The sequence below is a fragment of the Drosophila grimshawi genome, unplaced genomic scaffold, assembly GCF_018153295.1.
Source record: "Drosophila grimshawi isolate 15287-2541.00 unplaced genomic scaffold, ASM1815329v1 contig_311, whole genome shotgun sequence".
Taxonomy (NCBI): Eukaryota; Metazoa; Arthropoda; class Insecta; order Diptera; family Drosophilidae; genus Drosophila; species Drosophila grimshawi.
Window position 1 is genome coordinate 9531703 of NW_025063098.1, and position 14110 is coordinate 9545812.

At 39.7% G+C, this 14110-nt stretch overlaps 2 protein-coding genes across 3 annotated transcripts; one reads left to right on the forward strand and one right to left on the reverse strand.

The window, feature by feature from the left end:
- Positions 1-6376: 6376 nt before the first annotated feature.
- Positions 6377-10899, forward strand: LOC6563869 (homeobox protein B-H2). The gene is made up of 2 exons (XM_001989834.2): positions 6377-7698; positions 9168-10899. The coding sequence occupies exons 1-2, from the start codon at positions 6695-6697 to the stop codon at positions 10093-10095; spliced, it is 1932 nt and encodes a 643-aa protein (XP_001989870.1). The 5' UTR covers positions 6377-6694; the 3' UTR covers positions 10096-10899.
- LOC6563868 (ribosomal protein S6 kinase delta-1) lies at positions 10849-13673 on the reverse strand. 2 transcript variants are annotated; one of them, XM_001989833.2, is made up of 3 exons: positions 13375-13673; positions 11728-13308; positions 10849-11652 (listed from the first exon to the last, which is right to left on the reverse strand). In XM_001989833.2, exons 1-3 carry the CDS (start codon positions 13468-13470, stop codon positions 11434-11436), a joined length of 1896 nt encoding a protein of 631 aa, XP_001989869.1. In that variant the 5' UTR covers positions 13471-13673; the 3' UTR covers positions 10849-11433. The 2 variants fall into 2 exon arrangements, with proteins under 2 accessions (XP_001989869.1, XP_032593222.1); XM_032737331.2 differs by having other exon boundaries at positions 11460-11681.
- Between the last annotated feature and the right edge of the window lie 437 nt (positions 13674-14110).

The window sequence follows — 14110 nt, forward strand, 5'->3', positions numbered from 1 at the left end:
AAGTAGTTGTCATCTCTATACCCATGAGCTATATATGTGTTGTATATACGCTATATGGTAGTGATTCTGATTGGGTTTAATTTATTGGCGTGTTCTCACTTTCACTTTGATTGCATTAAGTTGTATCTGTTTCATTTGTATGCCCTGCACCAGTTTAATTGGTATACAGGGTATCATAAACTTTGTCAAGGGCGTAGAACTAGCCAAGTCGATGGTTATAGGAGACTATTCAATTTATTTTATTTATTTATTTTTTTTAGACACTTCGTGCCGAGTCCCTGCTTAGTACTAACCCAAAAGACAAAGCTTATCAGAAATAGCACCTTAAAACTCAACGGATCAAAGAATGTAATTTTAATGCAAAGAAGTTCGGATGAAAAAGCTTGCAAAAATGTAATTCAGGTTAAAGTTACTATAAATTTATACTTTAAGTGTATTTACACTATTTTGAAAAACACATTACTATTTTTTCTATTGCTATTTGGAGTCTTTAGTCTAATAATGCAAATATTTAAAATAAAATAATGATTTTTATTACAATTTTGGCTGTACAATTTATTTCACTATATTTGTGGAAAATGTCGAAAAAATCCAAATATGACTATTGATGACATTTTCCATAAATGCAAGCGGAACTTCTGATGAGCCCAAATACTTCAAACATATTTCATAGTTATTGCAATTTGCAGAAACATAAAGCATCTTAAACCATCATTATACAGTGCTCAAGGACGTGTTCATTATTTAGAATTGCAATCTGGTTTTTTGATAATATACTTTATTGTCAGTAAATCAATTAAATAGATGGAAAGAAAGCTGACGACAGTTAGCTAGACGCACAACAATCTTTGACTTAAGATTACAGGCGAACAATATTTAGTCAATACCAAAAAAACAAGATTGAAGGGATTCATAGGTATCCATAACCTTAAACAGTATTACAAATACCTCCTTTTACATTCTTGACATGATATGAAAAGAAAATTCAAATTTATGTTATATTTTGCCTTGGCCTTTTTTCAATTCAATTCAATAATATTGTTAATTCTAACTGTTTGTGCTAACTGACACGTTAACTGACTGATTGATGAATCCACGCACCACAATAAGAGTTATGAAGCTGAATTTTACACTGGCTTTTAAATAGTTTTTGTAACTAACTAGTTTCTTCATTGCTGGAATATGAAAGCTTCAATTTATTGGCGTAAAACAAATCTGTACACATTTAAATTATTAAAATCGGTACGTGATTTTGGAAAAATAATAATAAAGTAATGCCAACTATTACCATGCTGACATGCTGAGCCTATCCGATAGTTAAGTAACACTAAATGCACTCAGGAAACAGAATTCATGTTTAAAGTAGTAGGTGAAGGACGGAGGAAGCAATACCAACCATAATCGGAAGACAAAATACGGCATAAATTTAGAAACGAAAAAAAAACATCTACAGCAATTTAGCTGAGCAGCTGAACCAGGTCTCAAGCAAGGCAAATGCCTCTTGGATCTTGGATAGCTATGATCTAACTCCAGAGCTGACACATATTTAAATTATTAAAAGAGGTCACCAAACAAAAAGATATAATCATAAAAGATTTGAGCCTGCGATGGACTGGGAATAATCACGGTCTCTCTTGGCTAAAAAGACACCTAACTAATCCAGGCATAACGAATAGATTTTATGACAATGAGTTGAAATACTCAAAGCACATCATAGCAGATTGTGTCCCTTATAAAGATATAGTATTATAGGGAAGCACGTTATAAGCACGTAAGATATAAAGGTTCAGGAGACACAATCGATCTAATAGATCGCAGTGCATGAAGCCCCTCAATAATAATATTAATAAAACTAATTACTTTCAAATGTACCAATTTTGGAGTGATTTAGATCTTTCAACAATGTAAGAACAACAATTAATTCGATATCACATTACGGAGTCATCTAAAATCTTTTGTTAATTAGGGTGAAACAATTGCAAAATCGGAAGAAATGAGTTTGAGTCCGTGACTGATAGCTGTAAGTAGTGGTTGTATAAGTATAGCTCGTGATCGGCTGGGTCAGTCAGAGATGTCAGAGATGTCCGTACATCCGTTGCTATCGAGCATGCCTGAAGGCACCACATACTACTACATAAAGTACATATGGCACACATATATAGTGTCTCATCATGTTAAGTGCTAAAAGGGGGTAACAAGTGGGCAATGGGCAATGGGCAATGGGCAATGCGCAATGAGCAGCTGGAACCCCAAAGTGCCATAGAGAATTAACAAAATATGAAAAACTATACATCTTTGTCATGACGGGGTTCCGGGGCCCGGTCCCCGACCGACTTGGAGACATTGTCTCGTTCCGTGGGCTGTGTGGATTTCGAAACGCTTTTGCTGTTGTTACTGGCTGGCTTGCTGGTTGGTTGGCTGACTGGCTGGCTGGCTGGCTGGCGGTCGCCAGTCGACAACAAATAGCGATGGCAGAAATGGAACTAAAGTACAAAAACTATTTGTTATTTTATGCGGGATTTTAAATTGATCTTAACGAAGCTTAATTGAATGCATCTGTATTGCTGAACTGCTTTGCCCGATTCTGGACTCTGACACTATGTACTGTGTACCACATATACACACACACCTATATACATATATCTATATATATATGTACACACATAAGAGTGTGTGCGTGTTTGTGTGTGCACGCCATATTGGAATTTCGTTGCCGCAGATCACAATCGCAGAGCGACTGGCATGAAAAAACATTAAAGATACGATCATACAAAATTTGTAACATGGGCGTCATCAGCAGGGGGTAAGTATAACAGGGGTAAAACAATCTTTTGGCATGCAAAGTTGAGCAGAATTTTATTGTAATATTTTTGTATTCAATTGGGCTTAACGTGTTTGAAAGTCTCAAACGTGAACTTTATTTTTCATACTCTAAAACATACTGAAGAAGAGTCTATTGGTTGTGTGACCTATCCCCCAAATTGTCTGTCTGTCTATCTGCTACAGTTCAAATAATATGAAATAAATAACAAAAAATTAATAGTTAAATTTCCATTTAAAACATACGAAATAAATAAAGTATATACATATATATAAGCTTGTAGATTAACTGCAAGGAACTTAAATTATAAAGTAAGAAAAAGAAGTGACCGAGATATATATATATTGTAAATTTGATAAAAAGAAGAGATTTTAGATTTACATAATCAGTTGTGCATGAAAGTAAAGGAAAGGGGACAAAGTTCTCAGAAGATAGATTAAATATGGGCAAGCAAATAAGCCTCTGAGTTCATCACTTTATGATATATAATCGTCAGAATAGTATGATATATTAATGTTAATACTCATGAATCAATCACTCAAGAATCGCCAAATTCTATATATTCCATAATTTTAGAGCTAAAGTAAAAAGGAGGCATACTGCGAACCTCCTCCTAAGATTGGAAAATTATTAGCCCAACACACAAATGCCTTTCACAATCACAAGCTCCCCTTATTGAGTTTTTGACTACGCCCCTCTACTCTGTGTACATATAGAAATGCATAAACTAAAGGCAAACCGTCAAAGTATCTACATAAATATACATATATCGTAATACAATGTGATAATATTCCAGTGTAGGATGAGGATGCCGAATGATGATGCTGGTGAGTGACTGTCACTGGGTTCAAAACAAATGTGAACAAGTGCGATGATGGCCATGTATGTGTGTGTGAATGTGTGTGTGTGTGTCTGAGTATCTGTGTGTGTGTGAGTATCTTAATGGTTATGGAAAAAATATGAAACATTGTCGCACTCGCATACAATAAAAGCTTAGGAAGCGCACTTTGCTTTGTGTGGCAAACTGTACCAAGCGGCTGTCTGTTAAAGAAACCCAAGCTGCAAATCTGTATTTCAATTTAATCCGATTCATAGTCACATAATAAAAACATAGATTGAGCCTTGAATGAGTGTTGCATATAATATTATATATCTTTTATTGATTTTTGTTATATAAATAAATACCTTTTCAGTCATAATCAAAAAACAAATTAAATTTACATTATTGTGTGATCATTTAGAAACATAAATATAGTTCAATTTATGTTCTTCAGAGTACACTCACTTTATGTAGATAATTTAGATAAAATCAGAGATTTAAAGGTAGCATTATACACTTTAATTATTAGCTTTGCCTTTGTCCTTTCGCCTCGAGGGTTAGAAGTTAGCAGTCCCAGCATCCCAGTAGCAATTAACTTTTGATCTCTCGCAGATGATATCGTCGTTGACTTTTCTTAACCCTCAAAGCCTCAAGTCAGCAGGACAACCCAATTTCGATTCTCATCGAGGATGTTCCCGCACCATCACATTGCCCACATAATTGGCGCAATCGCAATGCAAAATGTTGTCTAATGGATTCAATATGCATCATCTCTCCATATGTGGGGTGAGTTCATTCATTCCTTTTGCTCAACGCCGATCGCGTGCGCATTTCCCATTCTTGTTTCCATTCCCACTCCCATTCCGACTTCGATTCCGTTTCCGCTGCCCGCATTTTTGAAAACCTGCAAAGACAAATCCATCGGCATTGCCACATAGTGCGCCCAAAAGTATCAAATTGTTTTCATATATTTTGTGCGCGATTCGATGGGAAATAGTCGTCACTGTTGATCCTTTCGAGTCCTGGGAAATTCAACTTGAAGTTGATGTTTCTTAGGCAAGGTCAATGCGGGCAGTATTACAATTGGGTGGTGTGGTAAATGGTGAGAATTTTTTGGATAGGTATTGCTGCTTAGACTATGTGTTGGAGTATATCGAGTTGGTTGGTAATTTCATTTTAAAAATTGCGCACAGTCATAATTTTATTAAAAACATAATCGAAAACAACTCTCAAAGTGGAGTGTTAGCATATTTTCCACTAGCCTTGAATTAAATTTTATTATTAAAGTAATTTTAATGTATTTTACTTAAATCAAAATAGATTAGGATCACTTGTTATTTTAAGTTCAGATTTTTTGATGTAACTAAAAAGAACTTAAATGTTTAATAAAACAAAATGCTCATACTAAAATCAACTTTTTATAGCGCGTCCGAGCTACCCACATTATTTTGTTTTTGGCATACCATTTTCCCTGCAATAATTTACCACCTCCCCGTACCTTTCACTTTCAATATCCAAAATTGTACATGTGAAATCTTAAAATCGAAACGAAAACGAGCCATAACTTTACTATTACCATGACATACTCGTAAGTGCCCCGTGCAATACCAGCATTTGGCCAAAAGGTCGCGCACGCCAATCTTCAGAGAGGGAAGGTTCTGACTCAGGCCGACGCGAAGGGTGAGGGCGACACGCGCAACAGCAGCAGAGCGACCCGTTGCAAGGCAGTCGAGTGGCATCCTTGAGGTTACGGTGGTGGCAAATAACAACAACAACAACAAAAACAATAAGGCCCTCATGCGATCGTCTGGCGTGAGACAATTCCAATTAGAATTGTGTGTGGCGGTAAATATGTGTCTGTTTATGTGTATGCATCGGGATTCGTACTGACCAAGTCTAATCGGAGGGAAAACATTTGTGGACATGCAGGCAGGTGATGGATAACTTAATGACTTATAAGCTAACGGCGGAGGAGTAGTTTTTGAAATTAACTGCTATTATTTATTTTTGTATTTATTTATTAAATATGAAAAGTTCACAAATGTTCAAACGATTTAAAATATATAAAATAAAACAACAATTGAGGTTAAAAATTATAAAATTAATAATAAAATTAAAATGTTACTTATATTTTTTGTTATGTATAATTTATGTTTATATTATAAATGCTATTCATTTATAATGTCATTAAAAAAACAGATCCTAAGAATAAAAAACATTTAAGATTCAAATTGTAAAATTAAAATAAAAAATGCACAATAAACCATTTCAAATAAAAATATATAAAAGTATAAGAAAAGCTTTTCTAAGAAATAAGATACCCAAATGCTTAGAACACATTTTCCCAGGACATGCTCAGCCGTCTATCGATAGTGTCTGCCGACCAGCGATCAGCATAGCGAGAACCCGCTGCAAAAGCGTTGCTACAAGCAGCCAGCAAACAGATTCTCAGCACAGTACAAAAACCACACCCCACTGTGCTTGGCAAAGGCAAAGGCAAAGGCAAAAGCAAAGGCAAAAGCAGAAAGTCACACGAGCCAGCATAACACGCAAACACACACAAACACACACACACACGCAGCATGTGTATCACTCTGCATGCTATGCCTCTCGCTCTGTTGCTGCGCTGTTTGCAAGCAGCAGCCATTGCTTGTCGCTGATTGGTCGAAACGGGCTGCGTCGCATCGCTGCCAGCAAATTGGTATAAAAGGGCAATCATCGCGACTTGTGGGCTCAATTAAGGCCACAGGCACAGACTTGAACGGTTCGCAGTTGATCGCTGCGCTTTTGCACAGTGAGCGAGTGCAGTATACACATCAATTCAGGAGCATTCATTCCAAACGACGGCAAATGCTTTTGCGCGTGCGCCAAAAAACTAAATGCAATTAATTCATTTACAACAATTAGTGAGCAGCGATAAATTGATTTTGATTTTGATTTTGCGCGCACTTTGATTAAACCACCAAATGGATTAACACTTAAAAACAACAACTAAATTGTGTCTGTGTGTGTGTGTTTGGTGTGTGTGTTTTCTTGAAAAAAAAATAAATAAAATGGAGCACGCCAGCTTCGATGATCAGATCTTTGGTGACTTTAGCAGCGGTCCACTTAGTCCGCTGGGCGCCAGCAAACCACTGCTGCCCACATCCACAACAACAATCACGCAGAGCAGCAGTCTGCATCCCGTGATGCTGGGCAGCGTTGTCCACGAACTCTGCAGCCAGCAGCAGCAACAACGATTGCCCGACTGCAACACGATACTGCCAAATGGTGGCGGTGGTTCCGGTTCGCCCAACTATGCCCAGAAGCTGGACTTTGGCAATAAGATGGGCTGCTTCTCGCCCAGCCAGAAATACGAGTATATAACGACGCCACAGAAGCTTGTCGAGCAACAGCAGCAGCAGCAGCAGCAACATCATCAGCAGCAGCAACATTATGCTGTAACTCCGCCACCTTCACATTCGCATCCACTCAACCACAATGGCATGTTGCATCACAAGCCACAGCAGCAGCAGCAGCAACTGGTTGGTATTTTGAGTGATTATCATGCGCTGAATGGCAAGCTGGACTATTCGCCAAAGGATCCGTATGAGCCGCAGCAACAGCAACAGCAGCAGCAGCAGCAGCAGCAGCATGTCCAGCTGCAACATCAGCAGCATCTTTACGGCAGCAGTCCGCATCATAGTCATGCCCATGCCCATGCACATGGCCATGGACATGGCCACGAGGATGCCAGCAATGGTAATGGTCTGATGGAATCCTCGCCGCTGCTGCTCAGCAATGGCACAAGTGGCAAGCATAAAAAACCGGATGACATGTGCTCCCAACTGGAGAATGCCTCGACAACGCCCAATGGCAACAGCAACAACAACAATAATAGCAACAGCAACAATAATTCCAACTCGCCAACTGGCAGTGGTGCGGGTGGTGTAAATGCTGCTGCTGGTGTTGGTGGTGGTGGTGCTGCTGGCGTCGCTGTTGCTGTGACCGCTGCCAAAAAGGACAACAACAACAAAAAGAAGGGCGATCCCAATGGCATCAAAAAGAAGAAAACGAGGTAAGTGAGAGCCAAACCAATTTGCCACAATTAACTTAACGACGGGAAATCAATGAAATTATCTGTCAATTTAATATACACACAATGGGGCGTATACTTAACGTATTTTATGTGCCTGTGTGTGTTCTGTGTATCTGTGTGTGCTTGTGTGTGTATATAAAACAGCTGGAGTTGGAAATAAAATAGCCAGCTCAATGGCAGACTAGAATTCAGCTTAAAAAAAATGGAGAGAATATCATTTATTTAAATGCATTTATTTGAATTCATATATTTGCAGTATTTAAATCTTGCTAAAGTATTTAAGCCTCGACAGGAATTTATTTCAGCTCTAAATCCTGTCGATAACTTACCAATCACATAAGATTTGATTTGCTAAATGATGAAATTGCCATTGAATTTGTACCCATGAAAAGCTTTTCATTTATTTAGTTTGTCAGAAAAGTAACTTCTGATTTGAAATCCAACATTTATATGACATGTATTATGACAAAGCAGAGTGTAACTAAAATACAAATTACAAAAAGTTTTGGGTTGAAAATAAATAAAAAATGAAATGAAAATATTTTCACTTCATTTTCTTCTGTGTTCTGCTTTAATTACTGTAATAATATGTAAATTAAATAGCAATTTTTACAAGCTTTCAAACCTCTCAGCTAAAGTAGAAAAATTAAATTTAAGCAGTTCAGCATATTTTTATTTTAATAGATTGTGCTAGTTAAAAAATAAAAACTCGGTTCACAGAGTGTAATTAAAGTTAAAAAAAAAAATGAAAATATGTTTTTCACAAATTATCAAACTTCGCCATTACATTTTCCTTTGCCAGGAAAGAGATTTTTTTTAAGACTATTGATGATAGTCATCGGTAACATATCTTTCAAATAAAAAACTATGGCATTTATATGATATGATATATATTGGTATCAAGTTTGTAAAAAAAAGGCACACACAGAAATGGACAACGACAGACATATAAATGAAGTTCCAAAGTAATTTCAAAGTAGGATAACAAATGATTTCTTAAAAAATATCCCGATACACTTTTAACTTTAATTTAAAAATAACTGCTTTTTACTGTGAGTTCTTTTAATGGCAAAGTATTAATAAATGTATACAGGTATAATGCAATTTGCAAAAGCGGAGAAGCTTTCCGTTTTTACTTTATAAATTTTTCCAATTTACGAAAACGAAAAATTTCGCCCTTTTTGAAAATAGACCTACCAGCTTCAAAAGTAAATAACAATGTGTATCTAAAAGAAGGAAAAATAATCAGAAAAGTTTTGCATAAATTGGAGCACTCATAGAATAGTTCACATTCTTTTTTGGAGTTTCTTTGAATATTCTTAGTATATATTATAAATATTGTCCACTAAAATATGAATATTTTATCTTGTAATTTCTTATTATATTTTCAATTTATAAACACAATAAATGCTTGACAATTTCCATTATCGATACTTGTGCACTTGCAGAACCACCTTCACTGCGTATCAGCTGGAGGAATTGGAGCGAGCCTTCGAGCGTGCACCGTATCCGGATGTGTTTGCGCGCGAGGAGCTGGCCATCAAGCTGAGTCTGAGTGAGTCCCGGGTGCAGGTCTGGTTCCAGAATCGCCGGGCCAAGTGGCGCAAACATGAGCCGCCCCGCAAGACTGGCTACATCAAGACGAATACGCCGCCGACGGCGGCAATGAACAGCACACTGGCGCCACCATTCGCCAGTTTCCCGCAGACGACAACAGTGACGCCGCCGGGCAGCATGGACAGCTGGACAAGCTACCAGACACCGTACGAGCTGAGTCCACAGTTTAGTCTATTGTCGCCGGCCGCAAGTCCGTATGGCACCTACTCCGGCCAGTATGGCACCTATGTGCACGAATCTCAGCTGTTTCCCATGCGCCACTTTGACTACGGCAGCCCGCCGCGCATCGAGATGAACGGAGCCGTGCCAACTAACGGCACCGCGGAACCGGGCGAAACGGGCAATGGCTACCAGGCGACAGATCTGCAGCAGCAGCAACAGCAGCAGCAGCAGCATCTGGATGCAGCGAGCAGCAGTCAGCAGCAGTTGGCGGATGGAACGCTGGTCACAGTGCATCAGCAGCTAAATGGCAAGTATCTCAGCGCAGAGGAGGCTAAATATGTTCAGGTGCAGTGCCAGCCGCCAACGGGGCTGGACAACAGCAGCGTTGCTGCCTCCTGTCACATGGACACGCATCATTACGTCACTGCGGCAGCGGCAGCGGCTGCAGCAGCAGCGGCAGCAGCATCCGGCAGCGATGACAATGACAGCGGTCTGCACACTGTGATCAAGAGCGAGGATGCAGGCGTCGCTGTGCAACAACAACAACAGCAGCAGCAGCAAGCTCAAAGTTATGTCCTGCCGCCTTTTTTGAATTAAGGGAAATGCTCACACATCGACAGCAGCAGCAGCAGCGACGCTCTGCCTCTGTCAACGCAACAGTGCGTTTCAAGCGGCCATTTTGAGTAGAGTCTCTGTTAACGAACACCGACTCGTTAACGAATCCCAGTGTTTTTGCCACGAAAACCTATGAGAAATGCAAACAATAGACTCAAATATCAACTAACTGAAAAGTAACACTAATAAAGTGTGGTATTTCTGCTTGTATTTGATAAAAACTGGCAGTAATTAGTTAAGGACTTTAACTTTAATCCCAACTAGTAACGTACAAATTTCCAAATAACAAGCAACTTTTGTCCATAAGTCACAACAGAGTGTTATGTCGATCTCGATGCAATGCCGTTTGAAATGTCCCTGATTGCGTGTGTGCAGCATTTCAAGTTGTCCCCAAAGTTTTAGAAAATGCCAAAAAATATAGATAAAATGTGGAGCAAATGTTTTGCCATAGGTTCCTTGTTACTTTTAAGCATCGTTTTTTAGTTGAACGACAACAACAAAATCGACAAGTCTTGCCAAAACTTAATGCTTTTTTATTAGTTTTAATCTAAAAAAAAAAGTGTTGGTTCTTTCAATTGGCCAACACATCATACGGAATGCATTCCAAATGTGCCTTACTAGCAGTGACCAGAATATGTGGGCAATTTCCCTTTGCTTCGATTCTGGCACTGAATATACCTAAAATTAATTAACCCTAATTATATCAAAAACTGTTGTGTACATAGACAATAAAAATGTTTGTATGGATTGTATAATTGGCGTATGAGCTATACAAAAATGTTAATACTTCTATATTTGTTTACAATATCAAATTCTTAGCTGCTCCCGTTTTGCGTAAATTTAATTTAAGCTCTAGCCTCCTTTCTAAATACTAACTACTAAATATAATATTAATACGCAATGTACATATACACATAATAATACATATTGTATATTAAAGAATAAAGTAACATATTTTGTACCACACAGAGTTCAAGTGAAAACAAAAAAAAAACGAAAAAACTAAAACGAAAAAACAAACAAAAATCAACAGAAATCAATTAACAATTTTGAGAATCGAGACTAGTTAATATAATATTCTTGTTTTTGGCTGGGTTATTGAAATAACCGTATTATATAAACTAAACTACAGTCAAACTTACTTTTAGTTAAGAAAAAAGTTCACTCTAGGCAAATTCGACTGTAGAACAATTAAAGTGCCCAAATTGCACAAATTCGCTTTTATCGATATCGATATATTAAATTCGATAGATACATTTGAATTAAGTGTAGAACTGCGCAAGTTCGATATCGATATCGATATATTCGATTAGATTTAAACTAAGTGGAAATGTTGCCCTGCTTTAGAACCGCCTGCCAAACGATGCCCTCGAAGAATGGATGCGCCTGCAGCTGTTCGTAGTCCAGGCGCAGATCCGGAGTCAGTTGTAGCAGTTGCTCCAGTAAGCTGCGTGCATTATCCGAAATGTCCAAGGCATCTGACGGATACAGCACGCAGCCGTAGAGCTCCAGCTGCCCGGGATGCACCGCCTTGTAGGGCTGCAATTGAACAACGTTTTTTTTTTAGCCTAGGGGATTAGTTGTAACATCAATGAATCAGTTAGAGTAGCTTACCACACCGAGGAGCAGCTGGTAGAGCACCACGCCATAGCTCCACCAGTCGGAGCGAAAGCTGAGCGGTCGCTCCGGTGCCACGAAATGATCGCTTAACGCTCTCAAATTGAGCGCCTTATGCACATAATTGTCATCGGAGCTGAGTCCTTCGTTCTGGTAGAAGTACGTGAGCATCAATTGGCCCGAATGGCCAAGCAGAATGTTCTCCATGTGCAGATCCCGTAAGATGACGCCCTTGCCATGCAGACTGTGTATGGCGACGGCTAGTTCACAAGCCCACTGCCGGAGGCAGGCCTCCGGAAAGTGCCTGCCAGCAGTGGATCTCGGTTTTTGGAGTCTCGGAGTCAGAGCACCCGCCTGCAGGCTGCTCAACGTATGCGAGACGGACTTGAGCAACTGCTGTGAGTTGCGCACCAAATCCGTCACATCGCTATCCTTGGTCAACAGCTGATCGTCTGGAAATAGGTCGGCATAATCTTCACATTTGCTGGCCGTTGGCGTATAGCTTTGTATGTAGTCATAGAGACGTCCGCCCTCCGCCTGCTTGAGCAGCAGGAATATCTTCTGATCCGATTGAAAGTAGGCCAATAGTTGGCACATGTACGGCACACGCTGCGGCAGAAAGATGCTTTGAGTGGGTGAATTACTGGCCGGTTTCTCGATGCCCTTCATAATGGCCATCGGCTGTGTTTGGGGCTGTGTGATGCACTGCACCTGCATGACTCGTTGCCCGAGCACTTGGAGCACCTTGTATTTGGCCAATTGATTCCAGGCACACTCCAGTTGCGACACGTTGTCCACCTCATCCAGCGACAGCTGAAATTGTAGCTTTCTCCCGTTGTTTCGCATGGAATCGGAGCGCAAGAAATTCGCATGGATTTCATCGGCTCGGGCCAAATACTTAGCTATCTTAGCCTTGGCTATAAACTTGCGATCCTCGTTGGCATCATGCTTGGCGCCGACGAGCAACAGTTCAACGCCATGCTTGTAGCGCCGGTGCGCCTCCTCATACTCCAGATTGACCTCCGCCTGGACAGCATAGCTGAATTCCAAGGCCGCCTCGTAAATGTAATCGCTATCTTCGCTCTCCACCGAGGCCATCGGCGTCAACAGACGGCTATAGTCGCGCTTAGACTGCGGCTGCTCTACAACCTTATCATTGTTAGGTTGCTCGCTATCGCTAATTGGAGGGTCCACTGGTGGATCGTAGGCCACATCGAGTTTATCGCAATTTGATCCGCTGCTCGGCGATTTGAGTGAACGTTCTACATACAATTTACGCAGTGGCGACGCATTTGGCGAATGTGCCTCACTGAAAAACTGCGTAAATGTGTTGCATTTGTACAGTGCCGGATGCTGGGCCACAAAGTCCAGGAATTGAAGAATGTAATCCTTGCGTCGCTGGATGACAGCCGCATCGAAACGCTTGAAATAGCTGCTGTCTGTCGGCTCGGGCAACTTTCCGGGCAAATGAAGCGCTTTGTGCCGACGGCTCAGTTCCCGATGCAGTCGCTTGATTTCATGGAATCGCTTCCACACAACCAGGCAGGTCAATGCCTGTGGCACCGAGCGGGGAAAGAGCTAACCAAATGTTTCTCATTTCAATTAATTATCAAATATATATATGTATATTGTATATGCACTTACGATCGATGTAATCTTGTAGATGGTGTAGCCTCCCTTGTGCTGCTGTGTGTCGGTCACTGTGAAGCTGTGTATCCAACCACCCAGATTGAGATTCATCGCGGACCGATTCCTTTTCGGATTCAATTTGCGGAGTTGCAGCAAAGATCTGCTGCAGAATACGATTGTTGACGCTAGTCAACTGATTTGAACACATTGATATTGTGGCAATCTATGACGAGAGCAAGACGCAATTGCTTTCGCCTCGCAATTTCATCCTTTCAATACTTGTATTGAGCAATGTTTGTTTTCTTTACGAGTTTCTTTTCATTTTCGACGAAAGTTTTATTGTTGTTTTCCCTCTCAACTGATTGGATTAGGAGGCATAACAGCGCTGTAGCATTAACATTTTCGAAACTGTTAATAGCGATGAGCATTTAATTATTCAAAATGAATACCACTATCTTTTCATTGGAAAGCAATATAAAAGAGCAAAAATAAAATAACCCATTTATTAATATACATGCAATTGGATGAAATTCATTATAAAACATGATTATTTGGGAGAAAAACGATGATTATACCTAAATTTAAAATTAACAGCCCCGCCACTTTCAACACACGGTTGCGCAGCCCTGGTTAATCACACGCTCTTCTCTGCGGGAAGGTATTCCTTATTAACCTTTGAGTGAATACATATATGCATTAATTATTTTATTGTTAGATTTTACAGTACTGGTGCTGTAGTACGTGGTTGAAC